The sequence below is a fragment of the Rhinopithecus roxellana genome, chromosome 8 (assembly GCF_007565055.1).
Source record: "Rhinopithecus roxellana isolate Shanxi Qingling chromosome 8, ASM756505v1, whole genome shotgun sequence".
In the NCBI taxonomy this organism is placed as follows: Eukaryota; Metazoa; Chordata; class Mammalia; order Primates; family Cercopithecidae; genus Rhinopithecus; species Rhinopithecus roxellana.
The window spans coordinates 57319662-57341896 of NC_044556.1; the positions used below are offsets into that span (position 1 = coordinate 57319662).

Consider the following 22235-nt stretch of genomic DNA (forward strand, 5'->3'; position numbering starts at 1 on the left):
TGAAACCAAACCCACAATATCTCTAGGACATGTGGCTACCATGGAGATTACATTTAATGCCCTAAAGTTATAATACTCTAATTTGAATCTATATCAGCTTAATTTCAATAACATACAAAAACTTGCTCCTTTAACAGTTCCATCTTCAAATCTTTTGTCTGTTGATGTCATAAAATTTTATCTTTATACACTGTGTATCCTATCCAAAACAATAAATTAATAATCATTTAAAATGCATTAGTCTCTTTTTTTCATTCAATTGTCACTTTATTGCAAGATGGTAGAATTAATTGCAAATTTAAACTATAATCTGGTAATCTTTAGTCAGGCAGCAAGTTTTTATAAAGGCAAACTGCTTATTCAGAAGTGATCATGGAACAACTCAAAGGCAGAGTAAGAAGGATGAGAAACATCTGACTGGCCGATAGAGATTTCGTTCTCTTACTATATGAAACAAACTTTTCATTTTTAGGAAGGGTAAACTATAACTTCAGTAGACATCAATACAGAAAGACTTCGTCAAATAGACTAGTTTCCATTTAGTCTGTCAACTATTTCTAGCTGTCTCAACTGGGATAGATTCATTTACATAACCGGCTGTGCTTCAACCTTCTTTGCCAGCAGCTTTAGGTCCGCAATGCACTTGGCAACTGTCTCCTTTTCCTGCTGTGTGGAGATGCTTTGCACCACGTGCTTGTCCACCCAATTTATCATGTGCTCTTGTTCCTTTCGACGCGTCATGTTCTGCACAGCTATATGATAGTCCAGGCGATTCTTTACTTCCTTATATACTCTATACAGTCGTTCCCGGTAAGTAACCTGCAAAGCCATAGCAATATTATTCCTTTGCACATCAAAAAGGTAATGGCGCTTCTGAGTCAGTGCCTGCTGTGACTTCTCCATATCAATTGCATTCTGGATTTGTTGGATGGAAGGCTGCTTCACCTCTTCTAGTTGGGCAAGTTTTTGCTCGTTGAGTTTATCAGCAAATTCTGCAACAGAGGGACCATATTTTTTAATTCCATAGACCATTATCCCTATTAATGATATGGCAGTGAAAGTCTCTGCGCTAATCACATATATTTCTTTGGATAAAGCATACAAGATAAGCCCAGTTCCGAGCACATAGGGTCCTGTTACACCAGTTTTAGGATAAAGAAACTGGAAGAATTCCTCAGGGATCAGTCCATAACGAACTTTTCCTCCATATTCAGGAAGAGGTGGTACAGGGGCAAGGTGTGGCTGCCCTGTATGGAAGGTCCTTGTTGCCTGCAATACTCCTGGACCTAGGAAGGCTGCATTCTTCAGAGACGGGGCCGCTGTGGCGGCGGCGGAAAGTACCACCCGGGACAGCATGGACAGCGAAGGTGCAGGTAGCAATCTTAGAGTCCCTGTGACCCCGACAGGAGAATCTGTCAGGGCAGGAGCAGCATTAGTCTCTTAAATTATGTGGAAAACAAGTTGTGAAGTTATAAACCAAAGATGTAATAATACTAACTTTTAGATAAATATTTTTAATGTATTGGCTAGTTAAATAATGTAGAGAGCAAAAAGTGAGTTACAAACCATTGTTAAAATAATAGTTTTTATAATTGTCCATGTATTTACCTTTATTGAGATTTTTAATTATTTTGCTTTGAGTGACTATCTAGTTTCCTTTCATTTTACTCTGTAGGACTACCTTGAGCATTTCTTGCAGTTTGGTCTAGTGGCAACCAGCTCTCTCAGCTTTTGTTACTTTGGGAATCTTTGACAAAGCAAACAAAAACATAAAGTGGGGAAAGGACACCCTACGCAACAAGTGGTGCTGGGATAATTGGCAAGCACTGTGTAGAAGAATGGAACTGGATCCTCATTTCTCACTTTACAAAAAAATCAACTCAAGATGGATAAAAGACTTAAATTTAAAACCTGAAACCCTAAAGATTCTAGAAGATAACATCAGAAAAGCCCTTCTAGACATTGGCTTAGGCAAAGACCTCATGACCAAGAGCGCCAAAGCAAATTCAACAAAAACAAAGATAAATAGATGGGACTTCATTAAACTAAAATGCTTCTACACAGCAAAAGAAAAAATAAGCAGAGTTAAAAGGCACCCCACAGAGTGGGAGAAAATTTTGATGATGTATACATCTGCCAAAGGGTTAATATCCAGAACCTACAAAAAACTCAAACAAATCATCAAGAATAAAACAAACAATCCCATCAAATGTGTGCTAAGGACATAAAAAGACATTTCTCAGAATAAGATATACAAATGGAAAACAAGCATATGGAAAAATGCTCAACATCACTAATTATTGGGGAAATGCAAATCAAAACCTCAATGCAATACCAGCTCACTCCTGCAATAATGGCCATAATCAAAAATTCAAAAAATAATAGATGTTGACATGGATGCAATGAAAAGGTAACACTTCTACACTGTGGGTGGGAATGTAAACTAGTATTACCACTATGGAAAACTGTGTGGAGATTCCTTTAAAAATTAAAAGTAGATTTTTCACTTGATTTGACAATCCTGCTACTAGATATTTACCCAGAGGAAAAGAAGTCATTATACAGAAAAGATACTTGCATACACATATTTATAGCAGCACAATTTGCAATTGCAAAAATATGAAACCAGCCTAAATGCCATCACTCAACAAATGAATAAAGAAAATGTGGTCAACTACACACACACACACACACACACGCACACACACCATGGAATACTACTCAGCCATAAAAAGAAACAAAATAATCACATTTGCAGCAACTGTGATGAAATTGGAGACTATTATTCTTAGTGAAGTAACTTAGGAATGGAAAAGTAAACATCACATATTATCACTCATATGTGGGAGCTAAGCTGTGAGGATGCAAAGGCATAAGAATGATAAATTGGACTTTGGGAACTCAGAGGAAAGGGTGGAAGGTGGTGAGGCATAAAAGACTATGCATTGGGTACAGTGTGCACTGCTCAGGTGATGGGTGCACCAAAGTATCATAAATCACCACTAAAGAACTTATTCATGTAACCAAACACCACCTGTCCCCCTAAAAACCTACTGAAATAAAAAATAAAAAGTTTTTGTTTTTAATTTTATTTTACTTTTGAAGGAAAGTTTTGATGGATATAGAATTCTATGTTGACGTTCTTTTCATTTAGCCCTTTGAATATACTGGTCCACTGCCTTCTGACCTCCAAAGTTTCTAACAAGTCTGATGACAATTTTACTGAGGATAGTTTGCATGTGACGAGTAGCTTTTTCTTGCTGTTTTAAAGATAGTCTTGTCTTTGTCCTCTGAAAGTTTGCTTATAATGTGTATTGGTATGAGTCTATACTTTATTAAGCTTCTTGCATGTTTATATTAATGTCTTTCACCAAATTTGGAAAATTTTCCATCATTATTTCTGAGATAGTCTCCCAACCCCTTTATCCGTTTTCCTTCTGAAACTCCCAGCATGTATACTGGTCCACTTAATGGTGTTTCATAGGTCTCTGAGGCCCTGTTTACCTTTCTTCAGCCTTTTTTTCCCCAGACTCAGTGATTTTCATTGTCTTGTCTTCAAGCTGCTGATTCTTTCTTTTGCCTGCTCAAATCTTTTACTTCCTCGAATGGATTTTCATTTTACTTATTGCGATTTTCAGCTCTAATATTTCTTTTTCCTTTTAGGTTTTCTCTTAGTTTTTCTAATTTTTCATATGACATTTTTTGACTTTCCCTATATCTTCCTTTAGCTCTTTGAGCATCTTTAAGGCAATTGTTTTAAAGTTTTTGTCTAGTAGACCTGTCATTATGTCTTTTTGAGAGAACGTATCTGTTTATTTATTTTTTTCTTTTGAATGGGACATACTTTCCTGTTTTTTACACCTTTTCATTGTTTATTGATTTTTGGACATGAATCTAATAATGTGGTAACTCTAGAAATTAGATTATTTTTTTTCCCAGAGTTTGCTGCTTTTTGTTATTTTTATTATTGTTGTTCTTGTTATTGTAAGCTTTGTGCCAAAGATCAGCCTGGGTTATAAACTTAAGGTCTTCTGAAGTCTTTTCTGAGCCTGCACCCTGCCCTGAGCATGGATGATTACTTTCTGATTTTCCCTGTAAATGCAGTTGGTTTTCAATGTCCTAGTCTTTAATGTCTGGCTCTCCAAAGAAAAACAGAGAAAAATAAAACTGAAGGAGAGGTGCTGACCCTTTAAATCCCCTGGTAGTCACATCAGCTGAAGGAGGAGCTTGCAATAACACAGGGGAGATGCAACAACCCTTACTTCTTTGTTTGTATGTCTATGATCAGAAGTAACAATCAGTGATCAGAGCACAGATCCCTGACATTTGGAAGACATGGTAACCCTGGCTCCTGCAAGCTGTGTGCAGGTTGCTCCCGGCACACGTGCAAGGTTATCTTCCAAGTGGCTGGTTGTGAGCAGGTGGGTAGTTGCTACTGCGCTTAAAGCCGAAATTGACCAGAATGAACTGTAGTTCATACCTTCTTCTGGATGTTGCAAGCCTTTAATAGACTCCATAGTTCCCAAATATTTACATCAGATAGATTCTGCCAGCACAGTTGTTTTCTAGGTGGGAAAACAGATTCCTAGTGCTCCCTACTGTGCCATCTTCCCCTCACATGGTCTCTGCTAATGTATTTTTTTATTTGTAAAATTTCTTTTTGCTTCTCAGAACTTGACTTTTATATAATATTCTGCTTTATTTCACCATTATCTTGTCTTATCCTTCTAAAAATGTTAAATACTTATCTTTCAAAAGACTTCATACCCTGCTTCTCCCATGTTTCTTTGTTATTTGTTTATTATATTGATTTTTTTATGTTAACGTCTTTCTTCAAATCATGGTGATCCTTTCAAGTCCATTCATAACTAGAGTGATATACTAACAAACTGTTAGAAAGCTCTGTGTGCAAGTATATGTGTGTGTGTGTGGTGGGGTGGGATATGCAGACTACTGGGCTTTATTTACCAGTGTGATAAAACTGGGTAATGTGATATAGCTAGTTTTATTAGGGTAAGGTTGCTTTTTCAAAATAGGACATTGAAGTGTCTAGATTTGTAAGTCTTTGCCCTTGAAATGCTCATTTCCACAGGGCAAAATCCTTCACTTTCCTGATTGACAGCTATAACCCTTATTGTTGGTTATCTTGTGAGGTTTGCTGATGTTCTTTTACCTCTCCTCCACTTTTAAAAAATATTATTATTACATAGCACTCTCTGCTTCACTTCATCTCTGCAAATCTTTCTGGAAAGTAACTCTCCAGCCTTCTGCTGAGGTTGGGGTGAGGCTCTGATTGTGCAACATGTCATAAAAACTTTCAAGCAACTCTAGTTTGTTAGACCAGTTGCACAGCATTATGTTCAGAGATACTACTTTTGGCTTTTGAATACTTCTGGCATTCTGGGTGATAAATGGGCATCTTTGTTGTTTTCTCTGCCTCAGGCTTTAATCAGCATTCTCCTATGTGCTGAGGCAATAATGGTTTATTAATGGGCTTTCCAGATTCCAAAATTTTGTTGAGCTCTATTTGTTTTCATCTTCTATTCTCTTTTGCTATGAATGTGAATCTATTTTCCTACTTAACTCAAATTTAATAGGGTTTTTAAGAAAAAGAAGCAAATAATGGGCATGTAACATCTGTATTTAATCAGAATTCTATCTACTTTTAAATTATATTGAACATAATTCCTAAAACTTTGTTTGTTCTAAATAATGGTGAGTATTTTCCAGTAGTGAAGCTTTATGATAGATGAGAGATTTGAGTTTACTTTTCTTATAACAAATACATTTATAAAAAACAAAATATTAATACTTTTTAGTTCAATACTTCTAGTATCTAGTTGTTTTCTCCTGTAGTTTTGTCCTGTTCTTTATCCCCTACATCTTTGTTATTGCCAAACTCTCGTGCCCTGCCATGCCTCTCTCTCCAAGCGCAGTTCTCAACTGGAAACCACCAACACTGTCTATTTCTGCTTGTCTGGGAGCAAGAAGTGATGGGGAGGACTACTTCCTCTGGGCTAATATTCCCTGTTAATTTCCCCTGGAGTCCTAAATTATTTTTTATTTTTCTTCGCCTCAGGATATGAAATAACTTTTGTGTTGCCCTCAACTTTTGTTACGGGACTCCACTTTTAACTCTCGTATACTTCTGAGATGGCTCATCAATCTAACTGCATTGTTTCGAGTCTTCCTTTCATTCCTCATAGTTGCTGGTTCATTAGAAATTCCAGTTTTGTTTTCAAGTGCTGGTCAAAATCCTACTTAAATCTTTCCTATCGCTTCCAGGATTTGGTAGGGGCAGGGTTGGGGAGTATAGAGAGAAGAAATGATACCTGTACTCAGTGTGCCATAGTAAACATTCAAAGCCCAGAGGTTCCTTTTTCTCCCTTACAGTTGTCTGAATTTTTTCACAGAGAATGTATGGCTTTTGAATCAGAAAAATACTGATTAATGTACCATCATTTCAGAATAAAAGAATAAAAAGAAGAGGAGGCCTACTTCTCAGATGCTTGCCTACCATTTCAGCCAACTCAGTGAATCACTCACTTGGAGTATTCTCTTATGGTGTCCATATTCTTTGTTTTTCTTGAATGTAGTGGGTCATACGAGGGATACATCAGTGTAATTTGCTTTTGGTATTTAGACAAAATCTGCTATTTGTTTGTTATGTTGGCTTCACCCTTTAAACTCAATAGCTGAAAACCTTCTTCTGTGGCATTTTTTGGGCATTCCTAAATATTTAGATGAATAAATGATCATGTGATACCACAGGTTATTAGCTGTAATCAGTCTAACAGCATCAGTAATCTGAATAAAGAGAGTCATTTGGATTTTTAAAAGTTTGAAAATGCATTGTCAAATATAGTTAGTCATTCTCTCACTTAGAGTTAGTTTTATATGCTTCATTTGTTGAAATTCTATCAGTCAATTAAAATATACGTTATATTTATTATTGAAAGAGCAAAATACAATAATAAATCTATGATAATTGTGAGAGTTGTTAATTTTCTGGACAAACAAGAGTTTTATGTAGTAAAATAAATGAGAAAAGAAATGAATATTTCACATAAATGTAAGAGATGGTGTGTTGGTTATTAGATAGCTTTAGAAAGCATATTATGTCCTTGTAGAGTCAATAAATATTTATAAAATTAAAATCGTTTGGCAATATTGAGCTAGTTTTAAGCACTGTATTAATTTTTAGCTTCTTAATTACACTTAAGCAGTGAATTTTTTGAACTTTTCTAGGTGAATTTACAGCAGAATTCTAATTTGTCACCAAAATCATAAAAGATAATATCCAGGATAAATTATTTTTAATCCATATTTAACAAAAAATATGAAGAAAAAAAGTTAGAGAAAAATAAGGTATTTTCCCCCCAAGATATTTTGCTGCTCCACCAATCTCAGTTTCTCAGTTGAAAAGTGAACATGTACCCAGTATCATGAATATGTGTTTTAATGACTGCTAGAAGACTCTAGAAGCTGACAATGAAGACTAAATGTTCTTCCTCTAAGAATTCAAATGTTTAAACTCAATTACTAAATGTTTAATAATTAAATATCATTGTTTTAAAACAAGATTTCAATTTTATTTTAGTAACACAGGAAAACAGTCTGTTGATATTGGGCTTCAGCTCTGACTTCAGCTGAACACAGATTTTTAACTCTCACGCATTGAGCATTTGGTCAAAATGTATATTAGATGCACTTCTATTCATTAACATTATTACAAAACTAAAAAGAACAGAATAGACTAGAATAAGAAACATCAAAATGCATTGCATGCAGTAAGGCTAAGTACTGTTTTGTGACTGTTGCATTTTAGTTTGTATATGTGTGTATAACACACATACTGGGTTATATGATAACATGCATTTTTGTACTGAGAGCCATGGATCATGGGAAAGAGATTAACATTCGCTGATCTAGTAGGAAAAAAAAGATGCTCAGTTTGGAGCAGGAGGATAGGCATTAACTTCTGGAATTGCTAACAAAAGAAAATAATGCAAAGTTTTGGAAATGTTGTTTTGTAAGGAACCAAAATAATATGACCTGCAGACTTAATGAAAGATGCAATAGCAATTAGAAGTTAAAGTAGGTGGGAGGAAGGTAGGAGTCAAAATTACTTAGTAAAATAATATAAAATGGCCAAGAAAAATCAGAGAGGTAAACATATATGGACTATGTTAGCTAATAGCAGTGATGATAATGATAATAATACATAATATTTCTTAACACTTTTTCCAGTTATCACAGCAATTTCTACTGTGGTTATTCTAGTGTAGTGGATTCTCACAATAACCTGACAGAAAAAAGCAGAGTAACAACTGGTAACACCATTTTGCAGATAAGGAAAGATTCACTTTATGGGGAGTGTAGCTGTTTTACTCTAACAAGAATAAAGAATATCTGACCCTGCTTCATAATATTTTTATACTTATTATTTCATGCATTTGACAACAAACTTTGATATAAGTTTTATAGGTGAGAAAACTGAGGCTCAAAGAAATTAAATAGTTAATTCAAATATATACGGTATATAAAATTAGAGCCCGGCCTGAAAATAGAGTATTTTTCTTCAAATGGTTATGTTCTTTCTACTTCATTCTGCTGATCTCTCAAGACTTCTGCCTAATATTTTAAGTAACTAAGTTTGCAAATATAGATTATCTATTACTGAGAAGGCTGACGGTATAGGGCAGCATTTATGAGGCTACAATTTGAAATAAAAATAAGATATTTGTATTTACTGAGTAAAAGTAAAAGTGACCATTGGCAATTACAGGGTAACTTCATTTTGGATTATCTTGCATTTCACCATAAATTTCCTCAAAAATGTAATTGAATCTTTGTAAGACTAAACCATAATGGGCTATTTGAGAAATTAAGATGTTTGAACACAGCCCTAACTTTTGAAATTAACATAAAGGAGAATGTGTCCTATGAAAAACTCATCACTTGGTACAAGTGAGACACTAAACAGCAGGTGTAACTGTCCACCTAGGTAAGACTTCACCCAGTTACAACATCACACACTACCTAATTCATGTTTTCATTCATAAGGACATTATGGGAAATGTTCATTATGGTCATTTATATCAATATGTGTTTGAAGGTTGTGATGTGAAGGAGTAAAAGGAGTGCTTTTGTTTCTTTGTGTGTATCTCATCAGAGGGTTCATAAAAATAGGGGTGTTCAGGTTGTTATTTCAAAGTGAGCCAGAGAACACTCTGATGAGTGGGCAGTGAGGGCATCAGTAGGAGATTCTCATTAACAATAGGCTGTATTAAGGCATGAGAATAAAATGGGAAACCATCAGTCACTAGGTATTGTTGGATTGTGCGCTATGTGGATATGGATGACAGACTGTAGGGAAAGGAGCTGATGGAAGTGGAGATGACTGGTGAAGCATGGTGTATTAGTTCACATCCTAGAGGATTTTAAATGGTAGGATTGATGGTTTGAGGAGTCTTTTTCTTTTGTTGAATTATTGAGTTGCCAGATGGCTACATTCTCCTTACCCATTTAATCCTCTGAAATCTCTCATTCCATTAATCCATGATCTACGCTCTAGATTCCCTCTTTGACTCTCATCCACTAGTTGCTTCTTTCTGTTCTGTAAGGATTTCTAAAGGCAAATTTTTAATTTCTTTACCCTGGGTTCAGACACTCATATACAATATCACCAACAACCTTTGTATATTCTCATAAAATAAATGCCAATATGATTACTTGGTGCTACCTCTTTTACTCTATCACCGAGGGGTTTTAGTCACTTTCCAAAAATATTTCTAAAACAGGATCCTGAAAACTTAGATATCCATTTTCTCATATGGTCAATTTGGAACTTATATAAAAAAGACCCAGACTTCAAGGGCTGCTGAATTTTATAGATGCTTATTATCTCTGATACTCATTTTATTTATAGTGTCTAGTCGATTTAAAAAACCTTAAATTTCCCATAAAGAAATTAATTCAATTAGGTGTTAAATCTACTTAGCTCTAAATGGGTAAGGGGAAACACCACATCCAAAAAGCAGTGTCATAGAATATATTTAAAACTTGAACTGGCCGGTCACAGTGGCTCACGCCTGTAATCCCAGCACTTTGGGAGGCCGAGGCAGGCAGATCATGAGGTCAGGAGATCGAGACCATCCTGGCTAACACAGTGAAACCCTGTCTCTACTAAATATATATATATATAAAAATAGCCAGGCGTGGTGGTGGGCTCCTGTAGTCCCACCTACTTGGGAGGCCGAGGCAGAAGAATGGCCTGAAACCAGGAGTCGGAGCTTGCAGTGAGCCGAGATGGCGAGTGCCACTGCACTCCAGCCTGGATGACAGAGCGAGAGAATGAGACTCTGTCTCAAAAAAACAAACAAACAAAAAAAAAGCAAAAAACAACAACAACAAAAAACTTGAACCTTGCCCTAGAGCAGCCTCCCCTCATTAACTCTGTCTGCTCTCCTGATTTCATTCTGTCGCATGCTGCCCACACACCCCTTCTACTTTCCAACACCACTGAGTTCTTTCTTCTGCATTTGTACCCTATAATATCGCTGTTCTCTTATGAGATGGAGACCTGCTGTGCTTTGGAGAAATTTCCCCCTTCTCAAGTGGCTGAATCCTTTTGTTTTCTCCTCCTCTTGCCCAACCACTGCTTGATAGGCTTCAAATTTTTAACTCTATTGACCGTGCACACTGTTCCACTTTTTCTTCTCTAAAAAATCTTCTAAGACTCTATTTGAAATGGGCCTATTCTCTTAGGAGAGTTTTTGACTTATCGCTCTGCACAGAGCGTCTTTGACCTCTTTGTTCCTCAGAGTGTACACCACAGGGTTCAGTAGGGGGGTAATGACAGTGTAGGTCACTGATAACAGCTGATCCTGATCTCTGGTGTTCTCTGAGTTGGGCTTGAAGTAGGCAATGGAGGCACAGCTGTAGTGGACAATAACCACAGTAATATGAGAAGCACAGGTGGCAAAGTCCTTTTTCCTGCCTTCAGCAGATGCAATCTTGAGGATGGTAGAAATGACGAGGATGTAGGAGATGAAAACCAAGCCCTTGGGAATCAGGATCACCAGCACACTGATGGTCATAGTCAGGATTTCATTAACTGTGGTGTCAATGCAGGAGAGCTTCATCACAGGTCGGATGACACAGAAGAAGTGGAGCAGCTTTGGAATACAGAAAGGCAGCCTGAATACAGCTGACACGTGTGTCATTGCTACAATTAGGCCAATGCTGCACGTCTCCCACACCAGCTGCATACACACTCTCTTGCTCATGACGACTGAGTACCTCAAGGGGTTGCAGATGGCCACATAGCGATCATACCCCATTGCTGTGAGCAGGAAGCAGTTGTTGATAGCCAAAGTAAGAAGAAAAACATTTGAGTGGCACAACTTGCCAAGGAAATGGGCTGACTCAGGCCTATGAGGTTAAAGAGCATCCTTGGTATAATGACAAGGGTGCGGACAGTCTCTGAACCTGACAGCATGCCGAGGAAGAAGTACATAGGGGTGTGGAGGTGACGATCAATACTAATGATACTCACAATGATAACATTGCCTGCCAGGATGAATATGTACAATGTAAGAAACACAAAGAGGGTGAGCTTATGCTCACGGAAGCTGGAGAAACCTTGAAAAATAAACACACTCACCAAAGAGTGATTCTCTTTCTTCATTAAATCACACATGATATCTAAGAAAGAAAAAAATAATGTAAGGAAACTAGATGGATGATTTCTGTCAAAAAATAGACTGGGAAAATTCCTGTGATTAATACACCTTAGGTCTCGCTTTTTTATATTGACATTCATACTTATTTCTTTTAGGAGTAGAGAGTGGAGAAACGTTCTTTCCTTTTTCAGAAGAAAGTACAAGTCTTTTAAAGTCAAATGTTGCAAACTAATTTCCTAGTTCTAGTATATGCTAACTTATCTTGGGCAAGGACTTATCATTTATAAGACCAATTTTCTCATCTTTATGGATGTAAGAGTGATAACATCATAGAACTGTTGATGGAAAAATCATATACTAATTATAATACTCATATTTGAATTTTAAAAACAACATTGAATAAATGTGAGTTCAGTGGTATCATGCAGAACTCAAGGCTCCATAAACTACCTGATAATTTTTGAGCTTCTAAAGTTTGAATAGAGCCTGTGTTACTGTAATTTCCACATTGCATTTTCATTCCATTATTTTGACTCTGATGATACTGCTCCTCTCAACTCTGCTCTATGCTCTTCTTCCCTAGACACCACTCATTTTTCAAAGCCAAATAAAACCCATGTCCTCTAGAAAATCTTTTTCTCCTTGTTTGAACTCGGGAGGTGGCGGTAGCAGTGAGCCAAGTTCGTGCCACAGACTCCAGCCTGGGCAACAGAGGGAGACTCCATCTCCAAAAAAAAAAAAAAAAAAAAAAAAAAATCTTTTTCTCCTTACTCTCTCTCTCTCTGGGGCCTATATGTCTCTGCACATGTAGGTGGCATGGAACTGTTTGCTGGTTTTTAAATTTTTATATTGTAAGCCCCTTACAGTGAAATTGTGATTACAAAATATTTTTGCATACATTATTTAATCTTATTAACATCCAATGGAGCAGGGAGGAAAACGATGAACTGTTTCTCTCTAGATGCAAAAACTGAAGAACAGCTCTTGTTAGGCAATTATTTTCAGACAGACAGGTGTCAAAGGATTAAATCAAGATTGGAATTCAAATCTTTTGACCCTATGTCCATTGTTCCTTCCACTACACAAAACTGCATTATAAAACTGTCCCCTCTATAGCTAAACAGGGACCACATATTCCCTCTTTTTATGACCCCAGGTTGGCCACTCCACTATAGGGAACAAATATCTTCTGGTAGAATCATTATGAGTCATTGCTCCTTCATACAAATTGTCTACTAGAAAGTAGAATACTGGAACATTAAAATGATTTTCTTTTCAAAGAGAAGGCATAAATGTTTTTAATCTTTGACTTTTTATGATGTCTAGGTCTGTGATAGCAACAAACAACTAAATAATTGGGCTAAATTTTAACATTGGAATTATAACACTAGAAGAAAGTATGACATTATTAACAAGTAATTGAAAAATGCCCTGGTAATAAAACTTTTCTAGTAGCCTTTACCTTATCAGTAATCACTATATAATAACATAATAGGTTCATTGTAAAAAAGATAAATTTAGAAATGTAGTGATGGAATTGCTTCAAAAGTACAATTTGTTGGAAGTAAAGCAAATGAATCCACATCACAAAATGATTTACTACTGGGTGAATTTCAAAGGTAAGCTTCTTTAGTGCTTTTAAAATTAAATTCAATGTATCTATTTTTCAGAAATATACCCCTTTTCATAGAAAATCTACAAAAAGTATTTATAAGAAATTGGTGCATGGTTGTGCTTCAGCTCCTCAGTGCATGAGATGAAAGAAAATCAGATGAGGTTGCAAAAAATAAATTTTGTGTTAGACATCAGAGACCATTTCTTGACAGGAAAAGTTGTTTGTGATGTGTGCAGCATGGTAAGTAACTGTAAACATTCTTTATGAAGCTTTCTAAACCATGTCTCTGTGGACTATGGATTGTCTGAAGATAAGAATATAGACAAGGGAGCATGCATAGCTGATAAGTGGCAGAGCTACATTCCTTATTATCATGATAATCAAGGCACTCTTTAATCCTGATAAATTTTATTTCTTTAGGATTAACAGGAGATCCTTGAAAGTAATAAATCAAGGAAAACCCAAATATTCATATACTGGACATCAGTATTCTTTCCAGCTTAATATAATTTGCCCTTTAACAATGATTTTAAAAACCCTCATGCATGTATTTTATTTCCTATAAAACTCCCTCTGCTAAACATTGAAGTCTCTTTCCAAATCACTTACTTCTCTTCCTGCAAATCTGTGGCTCAACTGAAAAATTGAGGTAGAGGTCAGAGATGTGACCCCTTGATCACAAGTATTCACAAATCAAGATCGTGAAGAAAAGGCATCTGAATGTGGTCCTTCCATCTGCTGTAGGACCAGTCTAGGGATGGAGGTCGAAGGACAGTTACAGGGGGCTCTTTGGATACTGGATATTTCCTCCAGCTTGAGGAGGACCTTTGGATGCCAAAGAAAGGCTCTCTGATGAACAGCTTTCAGGGTTTCAGGGTTTCTCGGCATCATTCACTGACCACTCTTAAGAGTCACCCTGTGACTAAGAGGAAGCAGACTGCCAGTACCAGGGAACCTCGTTATGTGAGCGGCACATTTACCAGATTATATGAACTTGTACTTTGGCAGACTTGAGGCAGTTTTCACTGCAAGTAGAAATAGCAGTGGCTTATTTGTCAAGTTTTATTTTTTAAATAAATATTCTATTTTTATACAGTCGAGCCTTGGAAAACCATGGTTACGAAGCCCAAGTGAGCTCTAGCTAAGAGCACTGTCTTGGATTCCAGGAAAACCTGCAGCTCTTTCTATCGTTAAAAACCTTGCTCAAGATTATAAGCTGTGCTTTTTTTCTTCTTCTCTGAACTAGAAAACCCTCAATTTTGGCCAGTTTTTGTCCTGTAGGATTCAGATATGGAAGATCAAAACTCATTAGACAATAGAAATCTCTTTAGAAGGCCAGGAGGCCACTTTAGTGCTCCAAAAACATGAACCAGGACTTCATCCCAAGGGACCATCAGGCAAATGGTTACATATACTGGGTTTCATGAGCCAAATCTGGGGTTAACCCCACACTGGTTTTCCTGCCACAACCCTCGGTACTTTATCCTATTTTTTTTTTTTAAATTTTATGTCTATCTCATCACGAATTCTGCCAATTCTCCTCCAAGTTAATTTTTCTGTACTTGGCCAAAAATAAGGTAGCTGCATTAATATCTTAATAAACTTGAAAAATGCTCCTTATACTGACTTGTTTTCATTTGTGTTTTATATTTCCTATTTGTCATAACTTAAAAGAAATAATTTTTAGGGACAAATTTCTGCTCGGTTGCCCAGGCTGGAGTGCAGTGGAGCAATCATAGCTCACTACAGTCTCAACCTCCTGGGCTCAAGCTATCCTACTCTCTTGGCCTTCTGAGTAGCTAGGACTACAGGTGTGTGCCACCATACTCAGCTAACTTAAAAAAGAAATTAGAAAGGGGGTCTCATTATACTGCACAGTCTGGTCTCAAACTCCTGGTCTCAAGTGATCCTCCTGCCTCAGCCTCTGAAAGCACTGGGATTACAGGCATGAGACACCACACTCAGCTTGTGGTAAGTTTTAGATCTAAAAAATTATAAAATCAAGATGTTTATAGCAAATATAAGAATGTTAATAGCATTTGCTTTTACACCTATTCGTTCATAGACATAAGAAAATATTGGCCAAACTGGAGACACCTCCAATATCTATAATTCAATTATCATTGATAAAGTTAACATCCCAAATTTTTCCTTATTGTTTGCGCTGAGTAGTACCTTCATATGCACTAAAACCTGCACTATCTTGGGGGTCGAATTATGATTGGATCATTCATTTTTGTGTCATTGTGTTGATTAAACATGTGGTTTTCTTTATCTGCTTTAGTGAGAGAGGGGCCAAACTGTTACCCTAGTTATCATTAAAAACACAAATCTGCATGGAGGCATAAAGAGGCTCCCTCCCCTAGATGGGAAGTAGATATAAAGCCCCTTTGAGCAGAGAAAATTAGGACAGCTTTATCAACACAGAAAAAGGATAGACAGAACTTTGTATTGTAGCAATCTGAACTTCCTGTCAATAGATTAGGAGGCCATCTTGGGGGTGAATGTACTAATAACCTTATTTGCCAGTAAAGGGCTGTCCTTTCATGTTTCAAGGGTTAAATATGAAATCTAGCCAAATTCTGTGTTTACAAATAACCAGGAAAATGAAGGCCAGTAGGCAGGGATCTGTTAGGAGTTTGATGGTCAAATAACTTCTAACTCCTATTTGGCAGGTTTCTCAAGGTCCGGCTGTATAAACAACTGACAGCACTGAGAACCAGGAAGTGCAATGTCTCTGGGATCTATGCTTGATGCCTCTACCTCTGCTTAGCACTGAGTATGTAGGACTGTCCCCGTGCATAAGCATAGCTGCCTATGTCCATAATTGCTTGTACTGAAACCTAGATGTCCTAGTCATCTATTGTTGCATAACATAGTACCCTAAACTTACCAGCATAAAGCAACAACAATCATTTGTAATTACCTCTATAGGGGTGATTGATTTCAACTGGGCTATTCTCACTTAGAGTCTGTCATGCAATTTTGGTCAGGAGGTAGGTGAAGCTTGCTCACTCACATGCCAGTCAGCTGATATTGGCTATTGACTGAGATACCTACACATGGTCTTTCCATGTGTCCTGGGCTTCCCCACTGCTTTAGTCAAGAAGTAACAAAAGTCCACTCAGTTTCAAGGGGTGAGAGTACAGACTTCACCTCTTAATGAGGGAATGGCACACTCTAAGAAGAGCATGAGGAATAAAAGAGATATGTCCATTTTCTGAAAATAGAGTCTGCCACAGTAAATTAGCAGATGGCCAGTATCTTCTCTTGGACAATTTAGATTAGATGTCCTCAAAGGGAAATAGCAAAAAAAAAAAAAAAAAAAGACAAATCAGACTCTAGACTCTCCCTACTTAAGTGTTTATGTAAACTTCATCAGTCTATTGTAATACCTAAGTTACAGGGATTAGAAAAATAAAGGGAAAACGCAAGACACCAAAAAGGGAGGTTCTAGATCACTTGCTAACCTATTAGAAACTCAAGATGGTATCAGTGTGAGTTGGAAAATGTAAAAGATATACATTTAGTGGACAAGATGATAACTGTAAAAGGCAAAACTAAAGTTTCTAAACAACTGTCAAAGTTAACAAAGCTCTGGCTAGGCAAGCAAGAAGCCACCAGTTGTGATTTGCCTAAGCGTTCTGTATCCACATATAGGTTTGGCATAACACTGTGTGTAAGTTGTGGAGCATAACAGTAAGATAAACATTTAGGAATCTATCACTCAACTCAACTCAACCCAAGAGTTACACTTACTTATGTATTTTTCATTTATCCCACCTCCATATTTGTTCACACTGTACCCCTCACCGCCACCAGTGGTTATATAATTCTAATTTTTATATTTATCTTATTTATTGTTAAACATTTATGACATATGTATGTATGTTTAAAAATACATTATTGGAGGGGGGGGCGGAGTAAGATGGCCTAATAGAAACAGCTCCAGTCTCCAACTCCCAGCTCGAGCGACACAGAAGACTGGTAATTTCTGCATTTTCAACTGAGGTACAGGGGTCATCTCACTAGGGAGTGCCAGAAAATCAGTGCTGGTCAGCTGCTGCAGCCTGACCAGCGAGAGCTGAAGCAGGGCGAGGCATCACCTCACCTGGAAGCGCAAGGGGGAAGGGAATCCCTTTTCCTAGCCAGGGGAACTGAGACACACAACACCTGGAAAATAGGGTAACTCCCACCCCAATACTGCGCTTTAAGCAAACGGGCACACCAGGAGAATATATCCCACACCTGGCCGGGAGGGTCCCACGCCCACGGAGCCTCCCTCATTGCTAACACAGCAGTCTGCCGTGATCTAACCGCAAGGCAGCAGCGAGGCTGGGGGAGGGGCGCCCGCCATTGCTGAGGCTTAAGTAGGTAAACAAAGCCGCTGGGAAGTTGGAACTGGGTGGAGCCCACAGCAGCTCAAGGAAACCTGCCTGTCTCTATACACTCCACCTCTGGGGGCAAGGCTCAGCTAAAAAAACAACAGGGGAAGCAGGAGAGGCCTGAGCAGACGCAAACGACACTGTCTGACAGCACTGAAGAGAGCAGTGGATCTCCCAACACGGAGGTTGAGATCTGAGAACGGACAGACTGCCTGCTCAAGTGGGTCACTGACCCCTGAGTAGCCTAACTGGGAGACATCCCCCACTAGGGGCAGTCTGACACCCAACACCTCACAGGTTGGAGTACACCCCTGAGAGGAAGCTTCCAAAGGAAGAATCAGACAGGTACACTCGCTGTTCAGCAATATTCTGTCTTCTGCAACCTCTGCTGCTGATACCCAGGCAAACAGGGTCTGGAGGGGACCTCAAGCAATCTCCAACAGACCTATAGCTGAGGGTCCTGACTGTCAGAAGGAAAACTATCAAACAGGAAGGACACCTATACCAAAACCCCATCAGTACATCACCATCATCAAAGACCAGAGACAGATAAAACCACAAAGATGGGGAAAAAGCAGGGCAGAAAAGCTGGAAATTCAAAAAATAAGAGCGCATCTCCCCCTGCAAAGGAGCACAGCCCATCGCCAGCAATGGATCGAAGCTGGTCAGAGAATGACTTTGACGAGATGAGAGAAGAAGGCTTCAGTCCATCAAACTTCTCAGAGCTAAAGGAGGAATTACGTACCCAGCGCAAAGAAACTAAAAATCTTGAAAAAAGAGTGGAAGAATTGACAGCTAGACTAATTAATGCAGAGAAGGTAATAAACGAAATGACAGAGATGAAAACCATGACACGAGAAATACGTGACAAATGCACAAGCTTCAGTAACCGACTCGATCAACTGGAAGAAAGAGTATCAGCGTTTGAGGATCAAATGAATGAAATGAAGCGAGAAGAGAAACCAAAAGAAAAAAGAAGAAAAAGAAATGAACAAAGCCTGCAAGAAGTATGGGATTATGTAAAAAGACCAAACCTACGTCTGATTGGGTTCGGGGGGAACCTGAGGGGGAAAATGGAACGAAGTTGGAAAACACTCTTCAGGAGATCATCCAGGAGAACTTCCCCAACTTAGTAGGGTAGGCCAACATTCAAATTCAGGAAATACAGAGAACGCCACAAAGATACTCCTCGAGAAGAGCAACTCCAAGACACATAATTGCCAGATTCACCAAAGTTGAAATGAAGGAAAAAATCTTAAGGGCAGCCAGAGAGAAAGGTCGGGTTACCCACAAAGGGAAGCCCATCATACTAATAGCGGATCTCTCGGCAGAAACTCTACAAGCCAGAAGAGAGTGGGGGCCAATATTCAACGTTCTTAAAGAAAAGAATTTTAAACCCAGAATTTCATATCCAGCCAAATTAAGTTTCATAAGTGAAGGAGAAATCAAATCCTTTACAGATAAGCAAAAGCTTAGAGATTTTGTCACCACCAGGCCTGCCTTACAAGAGACCCTGAAGGAAGCCCTAAACATGGAAAGGAACAACCGGTACCAGCCATTGCAAAAACATGCCAAAATGTAAAGACCATCGAGGCTAGGAAGAAACTGCATCAACTAACGAGCAAAATAACCAGTTAATATCATAATGGCAGGATCAAGTTCACACATAACAATATTAACCTTAAATGTAAACGGACGAAATGCTCCAATTAAAAGACACAGACTGGCAAACTGGATAAAGAGTCAAGACCCATCAGTCTGCTGTATTCAGGAGACCCATCTCACATGCAGAGACACACATAGGCTCAAAATAAAGGGATGGAGGAAGATCTACCAAGCAAATGGAGAACAAAAAAAAGCAGGGGTTGCAATCCCAGTCTCTGATAAAACACACTTTAAACCATCAAAGATCAAAAGAGACAAAGAAGGCCATTACATAATGGGAAAGGGATCAATTCAACAGGAAGAGCTAACTATCGTAAATATATATGCACCCAATACAGGAGCACCCAGATTCATAAAGCAAGTCCTTAGAGACTTACAAAGAGACTTAGACTCCCATACAATAATAATGGGAGACTTCAACACTCCACTGTCAACATTAGACAGATCAACGAGACAGAAAGTTAACAAGGATATCCAGGAATTGAACTCATCTCTGTACCATGCGGACCTAATAGACATCTATAGAACTCTCCACCCCAAATCAACAGAATATACATTCTTCTCAGCACCACATCGCACTTATTCCAAAATTGACCACATAATTGGAAGTAAAGCACTCCTCAGCAAATGTAAAAGAACAGAAATTATAACAAACTGTCTCTCAGACCACAGTGCAATCAAACTAGAACTCAGGACTAAGAAACTCAATCAAAACCGCTCAACTACATGGAAACTGAACAACCTGCTCCTGAATGACTACTGGGTATGTCACGAAATGAAAGAAGAAATAAAGATGTTCTTTGAAACCAATGACAACAAAGATACAACATACCAGAATCTCTGGGACACATTTAAAGCAGTGTGTAGAGGGAAATTTATAGCACTAAATGCCCACAAGAGAAAGCAGGAAAAATCTACAATTGACACTCTAACATCACAATGAAAAGAACTAGAGAGGCAAGAGCAAACACATTCAAAAGCTAGCAGAAGACAAGAAATAACTAAGATCAGAGCAGAACTGAAGGAGATAGAGACACAAAAAACCCTCCAAAAAATCAATGAATCCAGGAGTTGGTTTTTTGAAAAGATCAACAAAATTGACAGACCGCAATAAACATACGTGCGCATGTGTCTTTATAACAGCATGATTTATAATCCTTTGGGTATATACCCAGTAGTGGGATGGCTGGGTCATATGGTACATCTAGTTCTAGATCCTTGAGGAATTGCCATACTGTTTTCCGTAATGGTTGAACTAGTTTACAGTCCCACCAACAGGGTAAAAGTGCTCCTATTTCTCCACATCCTCTCCAACACCTGACTTCTTAATGATTGCCATTCTGACTGGTGTGAGATGGTATCTCATTGTGGTTTTGATTTGCATTTCTCTGATGGCGAGTGATGATGAGCATTTTTTCATGTGTCTGTTGGCTGTATGAATGTCTTCTTTTGAGAAATGTCTGTTCATATCCTTTCCCCACTTTTTGATGGGGTTGTTTGTTTTTTTCTTGTATATTTGTTTGAGTTCTTTGTAGATTCTGGATATTAGCCCTTTGTCAGATGAGTAGATTGCAAAAATTTTCTCCCATTCTGTAGGTTGCCTGTTCACTCTGATGGTAGTTTCTTTTGCTGTGCAGAAGCTCTTTAGTTTAATTAGATCCCATTTGTCAATTTTGGCTTTTGTTGCCATTGCTTTTGGTGTTTTAGACATGAAGTCCTTGCCCATGCCTATGTCCTGAATGGTCCTACCTAGATTTTCTTCTAGGGTTTTTATGGTATTAGGTCTAACATTTAAGTCTCTAATCCATCTTGAATTAATCTTAGTATAAGGAGTAAGGAAAGGATCCAGTTTCAGCTTTCTACTTATGGCTAGCCAATTTTCCCAGCTCCATTTATTAAATAGGGAATCCTTTCCCCATTTCTTGCTTCTCTCAGGTTTGTCAAAGATCAGATGGCTGTAGATGTGTGGTATTATTTCTGAGGACTCTGTTCTGTTCCATTGGTCTATATCTCTGTTTTGGTACCAGTACCATGCTGTTTTGGTTACTGTAGCCTTGTAGTATAGTTTGAAGTCAGGTAGCGTGACACCTCCAGCTTTGTCCTTTTGACTTAGGATGGTCTTGGCAATGCGGGCTCTTTTTTGGTTCCATATGAACTTTAAAGCAGTTTTTTTCCAGTTCTGTGAAGAAACTCATTGGTAGCTTGATGGGGATGGCATTGAATCTATAAATTACCTTGGGCAGTATGGCCTTTTTCACGATATTGATTCTTCCTATCCATGAGCATGGTATGCTCTTCCACTTGTTTGTGTCTTCTTTTATTTCACTGGGCAGTGGTTTGTAGTTCTCCTTGAAGAGGTCCTTGACATCCCTTGTAAGTTGGATTCCTAAGTATTTTATTCTCTTTGAAGCAATTGTGAATGGAAGTTCATTCCTGATTTGGCTCTCTGCTTGTCTGTTACTGGTGTATAAGAATGCTTGTGATTTTTGCACATTAATTTTGTATCCTGAGACTTTGCTGAAGTTGCTTATCAGCTTAAGGAGATTTTGGGCTGAGATGCTGGGGTTTTCTAAATACACAATCATGTCATCTGCAAACAGGGACAATTTGACTTCTTCTTTTCCTAACTGGATACCCTTGATTTCTTTCTCTTGCCTGATTGCCCTAGCCAGAACTTCCAACACCATGTTGAATAGGAGTGGTGAGAGAGGGCATCCCTGTCTTGTGCCAGTTTTCAAAGGGAATTTTTCCAGTTTTTGCCCATTCAGTATGATGTTAGCTGTGGGTTTGACATAAATAGCTCTTATTATTTTGAGGTACGTTCCATCAATACCGAATTTATTGAGCATTTTTAGCATGAAGGGCTGTTGAATTTTATCAAAA

General features: G+C 38.1%; 1 protein-coding gene and 1 pseudogene across 2 annotated transcripts; both read right to left on the bottom strand.

Annotated features, from left to right (window-relative positions):
• Positions 1-245: 245 nt before the first annotated feature.
• Positions 246-1428, bottom strand: LOC104657874 (annotated as a pseudogene). Its single transcript, XR_747351.2, has one exon. The product of XR_747351.2 is annotated as an ATP synthase F(0) complex subunit B1, mitochondrial pseudogene (transcript).
• Positions 1429-10766: 9338 nt separating this feature from the next.
• On the bottom strand, positions 10767-11692 carry LOC104657877 (olfactory receptor 10J1-like). Its single transcript, XM_010357741.1, is given in 2 exon segments — positions 10767-11383; positions 11386-11692. Coding segments are annotated over 2 exon segments (924 nt in total).
• Positions 11693-22235: the final 10543 nt, after the last annotated feature.